Raw genomic sequence first — 22,904 nt, forward strand, 5'->3', positions numbered from 1 at the left:
TTCGAGTTTTTTTTTATTTTCTTAGCCATTTTCCCATTTGTTATAGAATAATATTCATGTAATAATAATGGTTTTTTATTACGTATAAATAAATTGAAAATGTTGTTAACTTACATTTGCAAAACACATCAAATATGATAACCAATGTTAAACTCTGACTCTGAAAGTGATAAAATTTAATATCTGGATATTGAGTTTATTGAAAATTTCTGCTATAGGCCTTCATATTACAAGTTTCTTGTACAGCATCTACATTTATTTTTATTTGTTAGTGACAAATTCTAAAGTATTGTTACTAGACATTTTTCGGTCATTTCTGATTGTCGTAACATCCCGTGTTATCAACTAATCTAAATCAAAAATTTAGAAGAGTCTAAGGATTATTAAAACATAAAAATTAATGAATATATTTCCTCTTACGATATAAATTGTTAACGCGAGGTCAGAAGGTAGTTTGTAGTATATTAAATATATTAAGATTAATGAATGCGAAATGCTGAAACATAAATATATTTAGTAATGAATGAATTAAAAAAAAAATGAAACTGATGATACAATGTGGATGAAACAAGAGATTTTACAAAACGGACAAACTTGAGTATTGATTCATGAGTTCATGCACTCTGACGACAGCAACGATTACCTGCATCGGGTTAATGACCAGCAAATAAGAAGTTTTGCACTCTTTGTTACTCTCCTAACACACAGGATTAAATTTATGTAGGACTCATACTTCTATTCTTTCTTCTCGCTTACGTAAATATGATATCTCTCAACAATGTTATAAAGTCCAATACAAAATGAAGATCGGTTTAAAATGGCTTTAAAACACTAAAGGTTATCAAAATGTTAATGTGTTGGTTATTTTCTTGAATACAGAATATCAATTTAAAGAGATTTTTATGTACTGTACTTAAAACAAAGCATTCGCAATTGCTTCAGATAAAAATTTTAATGAAATTTATAGCTATTAAGAAAGAAATGAATAATATTGTAACACTATCTTATGTAAATAGATCAAAATATTTTAAATACCTGAAATGATCAGTAAATTATTTCGTTTAAAACTCGTAAGGAAAGAATAAAAATTGATATTAATTAATATTTTTAAATAAAAAGATTGAAATTTAGTAACTAATTCAAACATAAAGTTCAATAATCTTATGTTAAATTAATAAAAAAAAAAATTTGGTTTTTATCTAAACATCTCCCATTTAAAATATCAATTGTTAGACTTTTCCTGTTTACGCTAAACTAACTTATAACATGTATTAAATGTAGAAAGGTAATTGTATGTATATTTAATATCAAATATAAGAACGGTAAGCTATTATACTACTTATAAAGAATAACAAAGCTATTATTCTCTTTAGAAAATATAATTAGAAATTGTGGTTACTGCTCTTGCAGAATATTATCTTCCAACCTTGTATGAGTTGTACTTTTCTGGACGTTAGATAAAAGATTAATTTACTTTAAAGGATAAGAGGAAGTCAACAATATATAAAATAATTAAATTGTTGGATAATTGCATACCAGAGCGCAATATATAATTTAGGCTTATATTAGTAGGCCGAAATATTGAATCTATAATATCTGTATAATATAGACGTATAGATAGACTAATATAATATTAAGATATAATAACATTTAATCTATAATAATATATGAGAGCGCAGTTTGTAATTTGAACGTGCATTAACAGTTGTGTATTGGAATATTGAAAGGTAGTTATCAAGTACATAATTTTCGCACTTATTGTTTTGTTATCTGCCACTGACAAACTTCAAGAAAGGAAAAAAAATAACGGAAACGAGCAGAAACAAAAGCTCCCTCCTATCAAGAGACAAAAAAAAATGAATAAACTAGGATGAAGCTCAGATAAGATGATTGTTTTCTTGAATACACCTAAAAGTAATTTATTATTATATTAAAAGTTATTTTTCTTGTGTTTTTTAATAGGCTCACTATTATATCTTTATCCTTTAAAACGCTAATCATTTTTCACACCTGAAAAATTACTTTCATTTTCCTTCTTAAAAGTATAAATTATTTTCTCGAGATACACTTTTACTAAAATAAAAACTTTATCTTAAAATTTTACAATTAATTCGCAAAAACATTTAACCTTTTTCTTTAAAGCTGTAATTTTTATATATTTTAATATATATATTAAAGAGAGGAAAAAATGGAAGCTCTTGGAGATAACCTGAGTCTTATATTTCCTATACATTCCGGTATTATAGACAGTGGATATCATTGTAAACCGGATGTAGTAACCTACTTATTACAAGTCTTGTAATATTGATTTTACTTAATTCTAAAATTGCGTGTGTTATTAAAAATAAATATTTTGAAATCAAATTAACAAATATTTAAGTAAAGTCTACGTTCGACTTGTATCTTTTTAATTATTTCTCGTGGAATATCGAGTGAACTCAGCAATTTTGGAAACCATGATATGGTAAAAACACGTTTCGCAATGGAAATGACATCATGATGAAACCAGAGATCTTGAAAATCTTTCCTATGATAAATAATCTATAATCGACAGTTTCTTATTATCAGAAAGGGGAAAAAATGGCTGCTTGTTGAAATTAATTATGTTTACATTAATGCATTATATGAATAATTACAAAATCTTTTATCTTTAAATTAATGTTTGGCACTTATGAACGAGTTTTAGAATTTTTAATGAATAAAATTTTCCTAATTATTGATTAAAGAAACTTAGTTGGCCTTGTTATAAAATTCAAACAAAACCCGTTATTAAATTAAAAAAAAAAAGGTTATATGATTACATTCACACATACTACATTTATAATTCTGAAAGCTGAACATGTTTTCCGATACTTTTTAAGTAGGAAACATAATAGGGAAAGTTGAACATGTTTTCCAATAGTTTTAGATTTCAAACATAAAACTTCTCGGTTACATAGAACTAAGTTTGAGCCCAACTACCCCCATTTTTTTTAAAAAAAAAGTAAAAGCATTAATTATTAAATAGCTGAAACAGGTTTATACATCAACAAACCATTCATTAACCGACAGGAAACACAATTCATCAAACACGACCTATATTTTAAGAACATGTTTAACATATTTTCTATGATAAGAACCGATGACTGATCTATACTGAAATGATATTGAACGTGTTCACAAAGCCAAGAAAAACCGTTAGGAGCGATAACTCAATCAGGTCGAATGCGAGTAAATCTATTTATTGACAAATTTGATGTACGGAGATTATGAAAAACAATATTGTTGATCCATCTAACATTCCTGTCGGATGCTTCGATGCATCATTTAAGGAGGAAGGAAGGAAGGAAGACGAATGATTATCAGTCGTTGGTCGTTGGCAAGACACATTATTGTAGGAACGGCAATCTTTCAAGGAATGCAGCTGAGAGAATGAATAAGGCTCTCGATCAATGTGCTGATCGAATTAGCTTTGTTAACGTCAATAAAAAAAAAGGAAAGATGGTGCGAAATATCTATCAGTATTTAGAAAATTTCAAAATAAGTAAGGTTCTGATTACTGTTTACTTTTAGATAAACAAGGTAAACCGTTAGGCAATATCCAGCGTTCGATTTCCGTATCTCTTTAAAGATTTAAAGCAGAAGTTGTGATGTTTTAAATCTTTTAACATCTTTAAACAATTTAACATCATATTTATAAACCTGTAAATATTATAAATATTAAGATATTCCCCGTAAGATACTTAAGCTTTAAATTTTGTTTTCATTTATTCAACATCTCTAAATAAACGAAACGTTGTAAATTATGCGTTAACGTCGTATCTGTAAACATTATAACGGTAAAAACACCATTAACTTAACAAAAATTATATCTTAACGAGCATTTAACGGTTTTTAGAAAAATTGACAATATTCGAGACATTATGAATGAGTTTTTAAATCTTTCATTATTTTAAAACTTTATACTGTGACATCTTCATAAATTATTACACAGATGTAAATACCGCTGATAAAAGTTCAAGAATGTGTAAATATTCAAATAAACACTCTTTGAATATTTTACGACAATTTTTAATTATTAATATCAAGCTAATAATATATTTATATCGAAAATTTAATATTAAATGCGTAGAAAGTCTTAGCTCGATGTACAACCAAATTAGTTTTAACCAGGGAAAATATTGAAAATTTTTAGATCACACCTGTATTCTTTCCGTATTCAAACCACTAGATTTTTAAATATTTATTCTTTATAAGCTTATATACGCATATAAAACGGTAGGCCTAATTATATATTTTTATATATTAGGCAAACATATTAAAAAATATTAAATTTGATCCGTACGGAGAGTAGATAAGGTTGTTATAAAAATTATCTAAACAACAACTCTCTCTCCGTGCTAGATCCTACGTTACCTTATCAACTTGTTCTTATGCACAGAATACAATAATAAATTTTTCGATTTAGAGAAACTCATAAATGCGTTTGATTCGTACAAACAATAATGCAATTAAAAGAGAACCGAGATAGTTGATATGATATATCTTTGCATATTATCTATTGCTTATAGCTTCCAGTTACAAGGATATGTTTACTTCATTCCACAAAATATGAAAGAGCTATCGTCAGAGTAAGATTTACTGCACATAGTTGGATAAATACACTTCTTTCGCAAGCTGCGTCAACTACTCTAACTAAATGCTTTTTCCTAATTCATTTTTTCTTGTAAATAACTTTTAAAAAAAACTCTAGTAATTATAAACATAATAAATTATATAAGTTACATCTTTCCAATAAAAATAAAGGGAAATTTTCACATTAATTTGTTGTAGATTTATTTAAGAATTATACGTGCATCATCCTTATTTTATATTCTATAAATATTTTTACTATTACAATTAACTTCTTGCTCTTAAAGTTAAATTTAATATATATTCTATAATTCTATTATGTTTTTTTGCTACTTAACTTATAAGATTTTATATAAATTTATATTATATTTAACTTGATAACTACTAAATAATACAAATAAAAGATACTTTTAATCTGTAAAAAACTGTTTAAAGCTAAAGTTATTTTACGCTTTTAAATATATTATTTTTTCAACAATGCGATAATGAATATTTTATTTTACTCGAACCAGGTATTCTTTTTCTTTTTTGTTAATGTATTCGATTCTTAAACATTCTACAAAATTCTTGACTATGTGAATTTTTAAAATGATTCACTTATTTTTAATTAATTCCATTAAATTTCCAATCCCATCTCAACTCTCTTTAAACCGTTAATTTCTTAACAATTAAATTATCAGTAAAGTAATTTTTAAACTGATTGACTTATACTAGAAATTTTCCATTACTTAAACCTTATTCTAGAATTTTGTGGGATAAATTAACATCTAATCTCCGTTATATTTTATCGAATAAATTGTTCAATACATAATAATTTAATTAATTAAATTATGAAATACATGAAATCGAATTTGTTAGTCATGTTCAATGTTAATTAATTTGCTAAAATTCCAGTAAACAAACAATTAATGTTTAGTTTATAATTAATATTAAACAATATTATTGAACAGTATTAATACTGTATTTTCTTTTAAAAAATCTTACATAATATTCAATTTCTTTCACAAAAAAACACGAAAATATTTGAAAACACACAGATGGAGGAACACATCGTCTACTCCAAATCAATATAAACCTCAGAGGTTGTCGCATTCGAGATGTTCCTCTAGATCGAGAATACTTGGATATTTAAATCTAGGTTAGTCTATAACTAAAACGTTTCTTATATACAAAACTCGAACAATATATAACTTAAACATAAAACTCATTGAACATCTACCCATATAAATACAGGACCAATATCGTGAACAACTCCATTAACTTGATTGAACATAAATAGAATCATAAATTGACCTTAAACTTATTACTCTTATAGAACACTTCTTTTCTTTTTTTTTACACGATTTAATCGAGTTAAGTGCGTACAGCTTTTGAAATTTAAGTGGTTATCGGTAGAATTAATTTTTAATTATTTTAATTTGATCTTGAAAACGTGTTTAAAAAAATAATAATAATATATAGAACTTAGATCCATATTCATCATTTTTTAGGACCGGTTGAACATTGAATGTAGTCAAACCAGCCTCTTAAGGAAACATAGGATGGGGCAAGTCGGTTTCCGGCAGCTGCTAGGAACCGAATAACTACAATCAATTCACTCTAAGTAGGTTATTTTGGTTTAACTTATAAACAAGAAGTTTTTCTCTAACGTTAATGCCTATTTTGATGTCCATTTGTTTAATGTAGGGCTACGTGCAATAGTGATAGATGCAGATATTCGGAAAGATCTATTATAAATTCTATAAGAAATTCAGTTTTATAAGTGTAAAAATATTTTATTTTATATAAAATATACTTTAAAATTTATTAAGATAGTCGTGCTAACCTTATTATAATTTCCGAAAAATTTATTTTTAAAATCCTTCATTATTAATAATACACACACACACACACATGTATTATTATATATATATAAGAAAAATGTATTTTTATATTAAAAATAGTTTTAAAATAGCTTATAATAAATCTGACATGGGCAAAAATCCCCCAATATTTTTTCTGAAGAGCCACTTATATCTATATTTTATACCTAACATGTCGGTATCTGTCCATATCATAATCGTCTTAAGGTATTTTCGGTTCTTTTTGACAGTTAATCATTTATGATTTTTATAAATGTAGGTTCCCCGACACAATATTCCAGTTAAAACCGAGTTTCTATTATATTTTTACTGTCGAATTTTATAAATGAAACCACTAAAATTATAAAATTGTATAAGGCTTTTACATAAAAGTCTATAATAAGTTACATCTTATAATTATTCTAGAAGATTTAGTACGAATTAATAGGCAAAAGGAATTTTATAATCGGATACATCTGCAATTTTGAACGCGAACGAACACGAAATAATTCAATCCATTCACTTCTACTACATAGAATATAATTAGATGTATTTTAAGAGTGTACTTTGTGCATGCTCTCTGTCCCTTGTTGCACATATTGAAGAACATTGTCCTGCTATAGATAAGAAGTATGTGGAGGACTGTTTTATCTACAAGTGTTGTTATAGGTACATTGGCGATATTTCAAATGATTGAAACTAAACAAAGAGATTCAATAATTAGGTTCTAAAATCTTAATTCTAGAAACTTGTTAAGTCAAAAAGACGGAATTATCAAATTACAGATTAAGAAGGAGTCGCTGAGGGGGGTAATTAGGGGCCTCTCGAATTTTGTCTTACAAATAAAGTTCAAATGTTAAGATATAAACAATTTTAAAACGTTGTATGTACGGCGTATTTGAAAATGATATATCAAACAACCGAAATTTTAATCCTTAAAAGCATCGTCGAATGATATTATTTTTTTAAATGTTTAAAATCTATTTACCGTCGCTTTAAATAATAAATATTTAATGAAGTTTCCATTCTTTCATCAGTCCTTAAATATAAACAATATTTTCTTTTAATTTTAATTATAGTAAATTTAACAGAAATTACAAAAAAAGCTCAATTTACAGTTTTTATCTGAAAGTTTTGTTTTATAAACTAAAAATACATAATTTATTTTAGTTTTAAATTTAAAATGAAATAAACTTATATAAATATATATTTTTTTATTCGGATGAATTCTGAAAATTAATTAAAAGCTGTTTAAATAACATAATTTTAATTATTTTTGCCGCAATTGAAAAATTCTAATTTAATATACTGAAAGCAAAAATGACTATAAAGCAATTGTGAAAAAATTTCCATTCTCATATTTGTTGATATAAACAAGATTATGACGATTGTGTGAACTTTTGTGAGAAACACAATAACCCTTCCTTCCAGAACCGTGGTCCAACTCGAAATTCAATTCAGGAAATAAAATCAAAAAAGCGAAGGAACAAATCCAGCGGATAACATATACAGTAGATATAAAAAGCAAAATGACAAACAATATCTGATAAACTCGCCAGAAAGTAATAATAATTGCAGCATTTTAAGAAAGCGGCCATATTGTTTTGGAAAGAATAATAGGAGCGTTACTTTCAAACCTGAAATTGGCATTGATGTCTAAGCTAGGTTCTAAGCGGTAGATGTATGCTAAGTTTCTCAAGGTTTTGACTCCAAGTTGGAGATATTATCGATTGGAAATAGTCAAATAAAACGTTGGAAACAAATCTTGAAAGTTCTTCCATTAAAATCATTATCGTAGAAAATAGGCAAGTGATATTTTGAGCAAATTTTGTAGTCTAAATATAATAAACATCTTTATAATAATCCAATAACAGAGATTGCAAAGTATATTTTACGTCAGTGCGTATGCAATAAATTTCGTCACATTTATACCGCCATTATCATCTATTCATTCCATTTCTGTCTTCCTGAACATTAATTTCTACTCTTTAAGTAATCGCTGACAGTAGCAGATGGCAAAACAAATGTTTTATCCATTTAGATCCTAGATACATTGCTCTGACTGTTTTCCCATTTGCAGAAGATAAAGAAATCTATCTTTTACATAATATCAAAGAGAACTTTCGAATCAATTATTATTTACGCTAACGAGAAGAGAGAAAAATTAGAATGATCTTCGTTTTACAATTTAAGAACTAAAGGCATAACAATGAAGCTTGACAGAAAAGAAAGGCAGGGCCGTAGCAGAACCCCCTAAGACCCCAAGGGAAAAGTAGGGGTCAGGTACCCGTGTGAAAGTCTACTGTCCAGATGGATCACCTGGCGGGGGATTTTCAGCCACTAGAAAAGTCCATTTACCTGTAAATAGGGAGAGACCGACTCTACCTGGGTTCTTTGTGAGTGGTAAAAATACAAAGTCATACTTCTAGATTTTAAAAGTTGTTTGACCTATTTATCGATTTTAGAGATCAAATATTACTTGATTCGCTGCGATAATAATAAAGGATTTTAAATCTTGCATAAATTCGCACATCGATGGTTAAGGGAAAATCTCTACGAATATTAAATGCATAATGTAAAATAGATCCTTTGTTCTTGTCAGGAAAAAGCGTGCTGATCGAAAGGATAGCACACGCTTTTTACTGTTGTATACATATTCTGCAATTGTTTAGACTTACAAAAGAACTAGATTTTGTACATAAATATTCTTTTGATCACCTTTACTGTGGGAGTAGTTTTGCTGACAAGACGTCTTCTTGGATTTTTGCCAACTTTAGATTCGATTCAATCAATCCTGACAAAAACATAGCAAAGGTGCCGGAACACCAAGGTCGCTGCATGATATGATAGAAACATTGTTTCCTACCCTCCTAAAATATACTTTTATAATGAGCTACATTACGAGTACACTAAACTTGTATTATACGCGCATACGGCATAACCGATAAACATAAAGATACATAGCGAACATCCAAATTACCGTCAACAAGACTCTTATCACAGCTCGAGTGTCACAACTATTATAGTGGGCCTAATTAACAACTATACGCAGCACGTTTGTTATTACTTAGGATTATATACTAACCTCGATCTTCTAGTTGTGGGATCTTTCATGACCATTACTTCAGTTATATCCCCAAATTTACCAAAATATTCCCTCAGGCCTTCTATAAAGAAGAAGAGCTTTATTATTGGTCGTGAAAAATTTCCTCGCGGATAAAAGAACGTATGCTAAAGGTTTTTAACACTTACCTGGTGTAGTCTGCCAGCTAAGGCCTCCTATAAACATTTTTCTGTAAGATAAAAACAGATTTGTTAGATAGAGTAGACGGCAGTCGGCGGTCGTCACGAACAAAGACATAGCCTACCCGGGATCGTGACTGACTTCATTTGGCGTTCCCGGTGTATTCGCTTGGTTATCTTGTTCCATCATATCCAAAAACTCACAAATATACTACTACTAAACTAAAGTCAAGCAACAATCTGTCGCTCTATGCGGCTAGACCTATCGTACCATTGTGATCAGACTACAAGCACACAGACCCGGCACCTTACAGCGAAACCTGATTGATGTATGCTACGAGTCATTTGATTGGTTAACGTAAAAGTACATGCGCCGTTGTAAAAGTGCAGCTAGCTGTGACGTCACTGGAGTGTGTTGTGGCGACCCCATGAGACTGAAAACCGAATCACTACAAGCCAATCAGTCAGCGGTGATTTTTGTGGAACGGATTTTGACTGGACCTTTACGCTACTCGAGGTCAAATTTTTTGGTGGTTTGGATTTTGTCCGAAGTGGTTGATACTTAGGTGAGTATCTCTCCCACTGTCTTCTATGTCTATCTAGAGTGTTACACTTGAAAAATTTCAAAGTTGACCATAAAATCACTTTATCCTTTTTATATTTTATATTAAATAGAATATGATATGTAGATAATTTAACTACAAATTCTATTATATATATAAATATAAATTTTCCTAGTTTAAACGATCAAATTATTTTTAATCGCTTTTATAATATTAACATAAATATAGAAACGTTTAATAACTGGTTCAATCTTAATTTTAAATATAAAACGGATCAATTCAGATATTTTTAATTTTTATTTTAAGCATGGTAACACCGCTATTATAAATATTATAATTTTTTGAAAGTTTTAAACATACTCTTTAATGTAATACGAACTCTTCAGCATATTATCTTTAGTCACGTTCATGCTTTAATCAAAAAGTTTTATTCATCTTTCGCGGACGATGTTATTGTCCCAAGTATTTGCTTTAATAGTTGAAACATCATTATGCAAGGTAGGTTGTGCACGATATGTATCATTTCGATAAGGAACAAAAGAATGTGATCTAGCTATTAGTTTATGAAATTGGTTCGCTGATAGTCATCCTTTTACACACATATATCCCGTTTTTACTCATTATAAACTTAGTTCATGATAATTTTCTTTAATCGTTCTTCATATTTCACTTACGAGTTCTCCAGTTTAATGTCATATATTTGAATTTAAATGACGTTTCCTTTTATTTCTTTTCCCTCTCCGACAATCTATGTTGAAATTTTAATTATGTCTTCTTTAATGTATTTTTTTTTCANTTTAAAAAATTAATCGATGTTGAATATTTTATATTATTTTTCTCGAAAATTATATGTTTTAAACATTTGCTTAAGTTTTAATACATACAAAATATTTTCATAATTTATTTGACCAAATTTTTCAAAAATGTATTTGAAAAATTTGTTCAAATTAATTATTTTCTGGATAAATTTATTTAGAAGTTAACAAATTACTGTCAGAGATTTTTAGATTTTTCTACTGTTTAATTACATTTTAAAAATGAATGTGGTGTTCTTAAAAATAAATTCATCTCTCAAAATGTCTATATATATATTTTTTTTTATTTTTTTTATTTTTGGTTGTTGTTGAAAGAGAAAAAAAGAAAGATTGAGAGACAGATATCACTACACGACAATATCCATCAAAGTAAGCTAACGTGGAGTTAAGAAATTGCACACACTCCTAAATCCCAAAGCCAATGCAGGAGATTAAGCCAGACAACGGTATCTTTCAGCTTCGTTGAACACATTTCTTTCGATTGTACGTTCAAGCTTAACCCACCGAACTAATTCAAGAAATGACAGTTCACCTAAAAATGTCTTTTTAAAAGTTAAATGAAAAAAAAAAATCAAATTGAATTAACCCAATTTTAAAATGAACTCTTTAAAACTCAATACTCATTTAAAAAAGAAATAAAAAAAGAAAAGTTGATTTGAATCAAGTTTTAAAAAAAAGTTCTTGAATTATCACGAGATAAAATAAATATATCGAACATCGAATTTCTATTGGTTCTAATTTATTTTTAAAATTCTATTGGCGACGAAAGTAGCCTATAGGAATCGGTAAACATTAGTACGTAATCGATGTAGTTGTTGCGTAATCGATAGAATCTGACTCTGATTGGTTAATAGGTGGAATGGCTTCGATTTAAAAAGCACAGTACGGTAATTTTTCGATAGTTTAGTAAATTAGACATTTAGTGTTCTTCTGATCATGCGAATTAGGCATATTTTCGATGAAGGCAATGGCTAAATGACCTTTATAGTTTAATTTGCATAAACAGTAGAATGTTTGAAGGAAAGTAATTTCAAAAGCAGACATCTAAAAGACGAAAGTAATTTATTTTGAATCTCGACTTTCTACTCAACAATGGAGTATAGGTAGTTATTGGAGTTACCCTGGAAACGGAGTCTAAGAAATTCTCCCCCGTTCCCCCATTCAGATGGTACAGACAGTTCTCTTTTCAAAGTACATTCTTATGCTTTCCGATAATCGATCATGTTACAGAAACATCGGATTTGGTTTCCGTTACTTTATTCGTTTCACTGAAAAATGGAATTGAATAAAGTTGTTTTAAAATTCAATTAAATAATTTTAATTGAATTTTTAAAGTATCTATGGTTAACCCATAACTAGAGCACGAGAATAATTTTTATAAATTCTGTTAGTGACATTATTGTTTTAAATATAATCACGAAACGTGCATATAATGTATTTTATAAATTCATATTTACAAAAATGTTTTATCAGCAAAAGTAAGTGTACTTTTTTCTATACAAAACAACATTTTATGCACGGATTGAAGATTTTCATTTAGACTTGTATTATGTAGACACCTGTAAATATCTACCTATACACTTGATCCATCTGTCCACCTGCCGAAGCAGGTGCTGGAAATGACCTTTAACCCCTGCTCCAAAGATATATTTCCGGCGGAATTTACGCAAAGTCACGCATCAGGTGCATGATATGTGAGGTCACAAAGTCATTACTGAAGCCAAGCCGTGCGAATGAATAAGAGTATTTATTTATATAGTTACAAGACTTTTCTTTCTCCCAGTTGGAATGTTCCCCACCTTAAACCTAGTTAGAGAGTATTCTTTAGGAAACCTCTTTCTCGGCGACTCTCGACTCGACACCCAATTAGTCTCGAAGCAGGTTTTGTTGACACAGGGTTGTGTCTACAGACCTTGATGACCTTTCAATCCTCTGTCATCGAGAAAGTCCAACACTCGACAAAAGAAAGATTCGATTTGATTTTCTTTAAAAAGATTAAAGGGAAAAGAAAACTTGTTGATTTTTCACTCCGCGATCATCTATTATCATTAAGTGATGTCGTTGACAAATTTTTAATAATAAAAATAAATTCAATTTGCTAACTTCTCAAAATACTTTTCTGTTAATACTAAGCAAACTTTTCATCCAAGTTTACTTTGTTTTTTTCTCTCCCTTATCATTTTTTATTCTTTATTTTTGTTTATCTTAAGTAGGTTACTAACTAAAGATATAATTATAATTAATTAAAGGATTGTATTCTATACATCACAAACACGATTAAATATCACGTTGTTAGACGTCACGACCGCCAAGCGTGACAATCGTCACGTTACGCTGTATACATAATTTCGTGTTGTTGCAAATATATTGTTGTACTTAGAGTCATCATATGAAATATGAATGGAAAGTACGACGTCTGTGATTTAAATAATTATATAATGGAAAGATTTTATGTCACTCACTTGTCATTCCTCTACAAACACACGAAAAAATAGCATTTTTCTTAAAATTACATTTATTAAATATTTTATTTTGAATTTTAAAAAAGAAAATATGCATTTACTCAGTTTTAAAATTTCACTAGAGACATTAAAAAAAAGAAAAAAATATACATTCAAAAAAGTTGAAAGTTTATTCTGGAAGCCATGTTTGAAACGAGATTCGACCAATAAAGAATCGATCTGTAAAGTGGGTGTAAACGTAGTGTGACGTCACGCGCTGAAATCCAATAGAAATCGATCTAAAAATAGGTGTGACTAAATAACGGTGACGTAACAATGCAGATCGATTTAAACCAGATGTGATTCTTTGTAAATGGAATATTCCGCAAAATGTTTTTAAATATGACATAAAATAAATTTGACTTTTAAAAAAAAAAAAAAAAGCGATTGTAGCCGCTTGAAATAGAGAATTTTTGCGAATTATATTTCATTACGTCAGTTTAGTTGCCATTTCTTAAGACGTCATTTCTAATAAACATATTGGTTTAACCGCGTTTTAAATAAATTAGCTTAAAAGATCCCATGTGACATAGTTACAATAAATATTCGTCTACTTTTTAAATATTCTTCTTCGACGTCATTATAATACATTATTCCTTTGTGACGAATAATATTTTTCTTTGACGTAATGGAAGTTTAAAATTTTTTTTTTCCCTCTTCCTTTACGAAAAAATTCTCAAATCTCTAAGTAATAAATTCTGAACGTTAAATATTTCTAATACTTTTCTTTGCATTATTTATTATATTTATCATTTTCATATATGGCGATATTATATCAGTTGTAAAATAATATTTTCTAGGCAAGTTTAATTGTTTATTTTATAAAGTAAAGTAAAACTACAAGCATAAATTATTAANTTTTTTTTAAGAAATAAATATACAATATATTATTTTCGCCATTTAAACGGAAATTAGCATTGGGATTGTTTAATAAATTCAAGTAGCTTGTGATTATTTTTTCTTTCTCAACATTTGTTTATTTTGGTTTAAGTTGTATTACTTTCTTTCATCGTCAAGAAAATCTGTGTGTCTGCACAAAATTCCTTTTAAAAACTTCATTTAAAATAAGGATTTCTTTTTTTTTAAATATATATCGAGATTTTTATTAAATTAACCGTTCTTTTTATAACTAGATTTTTTAAATTACTTTTGATCGATTTTTTTTAGATCGATTAACGATATTGTTATAACTAATCGAAAAATAATCAGAATTGACGATCGATCTATAATTACATCGATCGAAAAAGAGGTCATTTTGATCAAAAGTTTTTGTTCGTTAGCGATCACTCGATAAGACGATGAATAAAATTAATAAAAGTGTAATTACCAGCTCATTTGATAATACATTTAAGATCATCAAAAGCATAATTATGTCTTGAATAAAATTAAGAATATCATTGATAATTACCTACAGAACTTTACAAATTATGCCGAACAAGATAAAGATATTGATTGATTCCTTAATAATTCTAGACGGTGATTATACTTAAGGAAAAATAAATATCATTAAATAAATTATAATTAAGGTCTAAAAAAAATACATATATATATACTTTATATATTAAGAGGAGGAGAAAAAAAATTCGAAATTTAAATTTCCTCGTTTATGACTCGTGCCGCCATCTGTTGCTAATTGTAAAAAATAAAATGGCTATTATAAACTTAAGAAACCGACAGATTACCCAAAGATAAGAAAATATAAGTCTGCAACTAATCAATAAATGAGTTAGTATTACAGAAACGACCAAATTAAGGTTTATAGGAACCTTAATCTGTTAAGGTCTATTGTTTGTAGCTAAGATAGATTTTCTCATTTCCTGAACGTTAGGGCGTCAGCCTGAACTCCCATAATCCACTGGGATTGAGCCACTTCAAGGCTTAATAACTGATGAGGCGATGGCATAAAAGTCTAACATGTTCGGCTTACCGATAACCTAAAGTAGAAGTTAACACGATGATCAAAAAGTATTACATTTATTAAGAAAAATGTCAGAGATAAAACATTGTTTTGCTTTCGATTAACTCTGGTTCCATTTGAATTCGATTATATTTTATTATTCGACGTCATTATTTTGATTAAAATATTATAAAAAAAAATCTATTGTTATTATAATGGGAAGCCATTTTTTAACCGATCAAAATGGACGTTACGAGCTCCCGGCATCGTTCATTATCCGTCAGAATTTAAAGTTTTTAATCTACGATTTGATGCAGAATTAATTTAAATGAGACATGGAGGCAACTTTTTAATTAAGTAGATCATAATTATGACAAGATTTAAATCGTTCAATTCCGCATGAATTAATTTCAACAGATTATAGTTAGATCACGAGATAATTTTTATGATAATGAATCTTCTCTCTTCGTTTAAACCGATTACAATGACATCAAAGATGAATTACTGACGACATTCAGTTTAACAGTAAGAAAAATATTATAAATATCAAAAATTAAATCGATTTAAAAAATTTAAGTAAGGAAGTAGTAAACTAATAAATAAATAAAAATTTAAAGTCGATTTTTTTTTTTCCTATCTTTTAACAAAGGCATTTGGTTTGTTGAAATTTCGTTTCGTAATAATGGTTGAAAGCACTAATGCCTAATCGAGTTTATTTTGTAAATAATTGTAGAGAAACTTGTAGTATATGTTTATATTTGTTTTTCAATTGACTAAAAGGGTTTCGAAGAATGAGATAACATGATGACTTGTTGGTTTAATTTACAACACATGCCAATCTATCATGATTTTAGCTTTGCTTGTCCGACAAAACGTCATGATTTCGTCCCAAGTGACAAATATAGTCGCGTTTTTCAGTTGTCGTCCAGACTTAACGACATTATTATTAAATTTTCTTAAACCATAATATATAAAATTTAGTTTAGGGACCTATTAGTATTTTATTTTATTTTATTTTTTTCCGTATAGAGGATTGAATTTTTGTTGAAATTATCTTACATGTTGGCAACTAGCATTAAGTCTATAAAGGAGGTTGCTTTTATCACCATGTTTTTTTTTTTTCTTTTTAAATTTAAGCGGGCATTATTTAATGTTCTGAATAAGTCTATAAAGTAATTCCATTCTTCCATTTCTATTGAAACAGACTCGGTAACGACTCCATATAGATTAAATCGACCGGCATACTGAGATTTTCTTATCGTTCTAACGTAATAGAATTGTATTAAAGTTCTAAAAAAAATCATTTTTATTATAAATTTGGCTTAGTCTGTCAACGCGACAAACACAATATTTACTTAAATTTTAAGAAATGATAGGGAAAAAAAGAACATCTTCCATTTCTGTAACCGTAATTAGGTTTGTTTTTCATTTTTCTAGATTAAAAAACTAGTAGGAAGAAGAACGGTGACGTCGCAATGACGTCGGAAGGACTTTTAAAAACTTCCGTCTACAGTTTTTTATCCGAGCGTTTTCAGGTTGCCAATTCCCAAAACTTTTATCTACGTTGTTAATCAAGATGATATCAAAACAGTCGATGGTTGGAAAAGGAAATTGTCCATAACGGGACACAATCATGTCATTAGGCTTAGTTCGCCATAAAACTTCACTTATCACACTAATGATAGCAAAGACTTCCGCTCATCCGCTAAATATAAACCTCACGGGGCCAGAGGGCACTCGTGTCTCCACCCGTCACATCCAACATTCCATTGTCATGTTAGACTCGGGTGGAGTTGTTATTAGGAGAGCCAAAAAGGATTTTCTCAAAACTCACTTATTAAAGAGACTATTAAGACGGCCGGAATCGAAAGTAAAGCTTAATAGTCCTTTTAATAACTTAAGTCCATCCTTTAAGTCTCCACTTTATCAAGAGAACCCCCCCTTTAATAAACTTTAGTTTTATGTTAGTCGGCTTTTACATCCCTAATATATAAAATTGTTATTAATACATCCTTTAATTCTGCACATAAATTTAACTGGATGCGAATATAAAGTCGTAATTTTACTTAAAGGCCCTCTATAAAGGGACTTTTCGTAAAGTTTCGATTTAATAAATCCGGAATAAATTGTTTAATTTGCTGACGTCGGCTGAATTGTCGCTCGGAACGTCATCGTCGGGCTCACTTTGTGTTATATTTAACGCTAAAATCGTTCGAGTTATAGAGGTTAATCGATAACCGATACTCTGACGTAACTGAAAATTTAAATTAAAGCTTGTCGTCTTTGAATTTCTTTGTAATCGAAGTCGTCCCGAATGCATGGTAAAATGTTTCCCATTTCCAGATATTAATGGAAATTCCGACTGCGTGATTTCCATAATGGTTTCCAACTATTTTTCTTGGTAATGTTAGCTTTTAAAATTTTGTTAAATGATCAATTTTTACCTTTTAAATGTCAAACTTAATAGCAAAAATTACAATTCTTGCATCTCGATTAAATTCTCAAGTTTCGCGGATGCGTCACAATCGCCCTTGACAATGCAATAAACTTAAAAATTTCCATTAAATAATCGACTGTAACATTAATAAAACATTTTAAATATTTTTTTAAGAGTAAATTTATTAGAAATAATCCAAAGAAAAAAAAAAGCCACACAAAATCTGAAAACGTCGATGGGTTCATTTAATATAAAATCATGTTTATGTATACGTAGATATATGTAAAATCCGACTTTATTAAACAGGTTCATATAAACTTATATACTTTAGGTTTATATTAGGCTTATTTCTTTTTCTCCCGCGAGTCATTTTCCGTTGTAAGTTTGATTGAAAACTTCAGAAGTGAAAAGTTGTTTGTGCTTGTCAGCCATGTTTGTCTTCTGTCACAATTCGCTGCTGAGTCAGGCTTTACCGAGCACCTGTCAATGTCTCCAATGTGCTATTTATGGCGGTGATGACATGGAGATTATTTTGCATACTTGAATTGTTTACTCTATAAAACTTGCCACCGTACACGGGGATCGATTTTAAATTATAATCCATCTTAAAAATTAAAAAGTCACTAGCTTCATTACTGTTATTAATTTTAGTTTTGAGAGGGACCTATTAGGTTCTCTACTACTTGAAGGAGCTTTTATAGATCGCTGTCGTAGATAAGACCCATTTTTAAGAACTAGGTTTTTGAGTTAAATTTAAAAGCTATTTTATTTAGACTCCGAATATCATTTGGCTCCAAAATATATGATTTAAATTTAACCATTCTTTATCCAATTACATCTAGAATTTAATTCTTAATCGCTTTACGTAGCAAAATTTAATTAACTTCTCATATTTAATTATTTTCCAGTTAACTGTCTTTAAATTTTAGTATTATAAGGGGAAAAACATGAGATTATATCTTCGAGTTTAAGTCTTAATATGATCTTAAAATAAACTTTAGTTTAATAATTAGATTATGTAAATAACTCCCTGATAGGCCCACAGAATAGGCCTTAGTATTCTTTCATAAAATATATTTATATTCTTTTAATAATATAGATCTGTAGCAAAAAATAGAAAAGAATAAATTGATAGGCCTTATTCTATATTAAATTTTGAAAAAAATATTTTAAATTATTTATCTTTACTTAAATTAAAAATTAATTCGTACAATACGTGCTTATAACAAATCGCTAACTTTAAAATGGAATAATCCTAGATTTTGACGATAACTAAGTGCTAAAATGATTTAAAACTAATAAGTTAAACCAATGCAACCAGATAGCAACATATACACAGACTATATTACAGTATATGCTACTGACATACCTGCATTTACTAACTCTGCATTAATAAGTTTTAACAGTAATATGTTTATATACCGACTGTAACGTAATGCATTCGGATGATTATATTCTAACTAGAATCTCGACTGATTCAAAATTTAAAGTTAATAATATTTAAATAAGATCCATAATTAATTAATTAATTAAGAAAAAAATAAATGTTTTTACTGCAAATTTTAAANATGAAATGCTTGCTAAAATACACATCTATCATTAAAATTCTTTTTTTGAAAATCCATGTAGAAAATAAATCAATATATATATTTTTTTTTTTTTTTTTTAGAAGGTAAAAATAGATTTCCAATTGTCACAAGTTTCAGACATAACGAGTCATGAAAAGTCATGACAAATTATTCTTTCCTCCTAAATAGCTTATAAGATGGCGATTGTTTCAAATCGGAACAACATCAAGCGCAGAAGAAGAAGGGAAAAGATAGAATTACTAGAGGAAAGCATTGATAGTTGGTTGAATTGATCAATAAATCGGATTTGCATTAAAATCTCTCCAGTACATAAGGAAAAATCAATAAAGGAAAGTCTCAGAGTTCTAGATGCTACAATTATTACCGTGGATAGCTTCAGGATACTAAAATATGAATTGCGAATCATTTTTTTTTTTACTATTTAACCTACTTTTTTCTTGCTGAAATAGTTTTTAACGGAGAATTTGAAAATCAATTTTTTGGCCAATGGAATTTTGGCAAAAAGAATTGTCTTTTTAACTGGCACCTGAAATTAAAATGTCAAGAAGCGTTACAGTTGTAGGAGAGGCTTCTTTTTTTTTACTCCCCCTCTTCACTTTTTGGGCAAGTGACGAGAAAAGTAAATTAAATGAAACTCAAAATTACTTGGAAAACTCTAAAAATGTAATGTTCCTCGGGGCTCAAAGTAATTGAAGTCTTGAGAAAATATATAAAAAGGATATGATTATTTACAAATACGAAGCAAATTGTATGTAGCCCTTCAATAGAATAGATCATATATAAACTTATAGTCTATATAATAGAGTAAAATTATTGATATTCGATATTATAAGATAGAAAGAAGCCGAAGAAGCTTCTTTTCTTTTTAAAAAAAACGAAAAAAGAAAATATTTTCTTCAAAGAGTATTTTTTGTAGTCAATTAATTATTTTCTGTTCTTAATCTTCTCTTATTTCATGGTACTGAATTTAACAAAATTTTTATACTTTATCGTTACAAATAAAATTTTCAGGAAACGAATATATTAAGAATACTTTTTGCTGTCTATTTTAAAACGAAATACAACAAAACATTGTATATATATATATATTTTTTTTCTTTTTAAAAACACAGAAGTTGCGAATTTAGATATCCAAAATTAGTATCGATCCTTTTCCTTCTTAAAAGACATGCAGGAGAACGAATGCGCTGACTGACAGAGTGATAGCATAAGTACTTATTTTATTTTTTTCTATTTTTTTTCATTCTACTCTCTCTTTTTTGTTCGTCCTAATTATAGAGCAACTTAATAAAAACTTAGTTAGGTCTCTTTGAATGAGTTTAGTTGATCTGTTAGCATTATCCTGGATAAAAGACCCGTGTTTGTTCTTGCTTACAAGCAAATACGGCCTGATGAGATAGTCCTTTTGCAGAACGTGGTTTAATGGAAGATGCGCCTTTCAATATTCTTTGATCAGTTAATGATTATTCGAAGGTAACACTTATTTATCTACCAAATTTGGTATGAAGAATGGATTTGTCTGATTTATCTCATCACAACTCACCGGCAACAACTAGATTATGAGATTTACTCAATTTTTCGTTGAGATCGATACTCATATTCAGTTTTAAGAATGATTTTATTACTGTAAAATACAGTAAAATTAATATTTTACATAGCAGTAATTGTTAGAAGTTGCTTAAAAATAAACTTGAAAACTAGAATTCGATAATATTTTCGTTTAATTTTACTTAAATTCTAAATTGTTTTATTTACTTTAGAACTTTTTAATTTACAATTTTAAAGAATAATTTATCTGGTTTTTAAGTATAATATTAATAGACTATAGATATATTTATTTCATGATTATAAATTCGAGAATTGCGGGATGAACTAAAAAGAAACGAGCGAAACTATAGGATTATATAAGAAAAAGACTATCGAAGTTGATATAATATTACCGTAAATAATTATTTAAATATTTTAATTAAAATATTTGGTTTTTATAAGTGGAAATTACTCGATAGAATCGAAGCAAAAAATGATGTACTGTACTGTACAGTATACAGTACAACGGGTAATTTATCAGCAGGACTGCAAAAAGCTTATCAACAGATAGATCATCTTTATTCAAAAATTTAAATAAAATCCGGTTATACTTCAGATTATACATAAAAATAGAAAATAAGCTCGGCAGTATAATTTTTACAGATAAAATGCACTCCATCAAACAAAAATGTAATACGTTCTTTTCTTAGGAGATTCTATCAAAACTGAATGGAGGAAGAGAAATCTCCAACATTTCTTGCTACTCGTTCTTATCCCAAGACGGTTTTTGTTGACATGGTCCCCAACAATTTTGTCTTTATCGCTGTAAAATTCAAAGCAATTTTTCTTACTTCCTTAACATCCCATGGGAGACTGAAGTAAATGATAGATTGTTCTAACTTTTCTCAACACTCTCTTCTTTACCTGAAGATCTGAAAGGAAATAGGAGAAAGATAAGGAAGAAATGTTTTCTTTACTTTTTTTATATATATATCAATTTTTATCTGTTAGCGAACCGTTTCTTGTTAGATAGAGGTTTTATACGTTGTAGAATTCATTCTTTGTTATTATTAATTGATGTTGATAAGTTAAAAGTGCTTAGGAACAACTGCAAGAAAAATCGTCTTTGCTAAATGCATTCCATTTTGGCAAAATAGAATTAAATTCAACAGTTAGTCCCCGAAGCAATTGTTTAAGTTTGGTATCGTTGGATAAAATGTTAAATTTAACAATAAAAAAACTTTTTGTTTTTAGTCTCGAGAAGGAATCCTTAGAACTTAATGGAAACTGAACCAATTTTCATAATCAATTTTGCCTTAATACATCAATGTCGATGCCAGAATGAAATATCAAATTTACTCAAAATTTTAGTTTAGAAGGTATTTATATATTCTAAACTAAACTAAACTATTCATACATCAATAACTTATAATATAAATTACATCTGTTACGAAGTTTTATAGGACTTTCTTCTTATATAAATATTGCATTTTATAACCAGAAATTTTATAAAATTAATTTAATTATAATATTTATAATTTTGAATCTTATAATTGAATCCATTAAATTATTTTAAAATTAAATTTCGTGTTATTAACTTAAGTAGTAAACTAGTTTAGAACCTTTTTTTCTAATAAAAATAAAAATGGTGAATATTTATAAATTACCTTGTAACTATAACTGGAAAGTTTTTAAAAGTGATATATACTTCACTTATATTATTAAATCGTATAAGGTTATAAAAATCGTAACTTATTACCGCTTATATAAGAGTAATACGTTAACGTTTTTATGAAAGTCGAGACGTGGAAACGAGTGGTACTTCAATAATAATTAAAGCATAGCAGTGTGTGTGGTGTAGGGAGACCGCATAATACATT

The 22,904-nt window shown here is 28.3% G+C and overlaps 1 protein-coding gene and 1 long non-coding RNA gene across 2 annotated transcripts in view; one reads left to right on the plus strand and one right to left on the minus strand.

The window, feature by feature from the left end:
- LOC111632062 (RNA-binding protein Musashi homolog Rbp6-like) overlaps positions 1-10,035 on the minus strand; it is a 71,981-nt gene extending 61,946 nt beyond the window's left edge. The window contains exons 1-3 of the mRNA XM_023376418.1: positions 9,821-10,035; positions 9,705-9,745; positions 9,538-9,619 (exon numbers count right to left, since the gene is read on the minus strand). Of these exons, the coding sequence (XP_023232186.1) occupies positions 9,538-9,619; positions 9,705-9,745; positions 9,821-9,885 (188 nt within the window). The 5' untranslated portion in view covers positions 9,886-10,035. The remainder of the gene's footprint in view (positions 1-9,537; positions 9,620-9,704; positions 9,746-9,820) is intronic.
- Positions 10,036-10,136: 101 nt separating this feature from the next.
- Positions 10,137-22,904, plus strand: part of LOC111632065 — a 70,269-nt gene continuing 57,501 nt past the window's right edge. Inside the window, exon 1 of the long non-coding RNA XR_002757803.1 lies at positions 10,137-10,261. This is a non-coding gene — a long non-coding RNA (uncharacterized LOC111632065). The remainder of the gene's footprint in view (positions 10,262-22,904) is intronic.

The sequence above is a fragment of the Centruroides sculpturatus genome, unplaced genomic scaffold (assembly GCF_000671375.1).
Source record: "Centruroides sculpturatus isolate CEXI.00-Female unplaced genomic scaffold, Cexi_2.0 scaffold707, whole genome shotgun sequence".
Lineage (NCBI taxonomy): Eukaryota > Metazoa > Arthropoda > Arachnida > Scorpiones > Buthidae > Centruroides > Centruroides sculpturatus.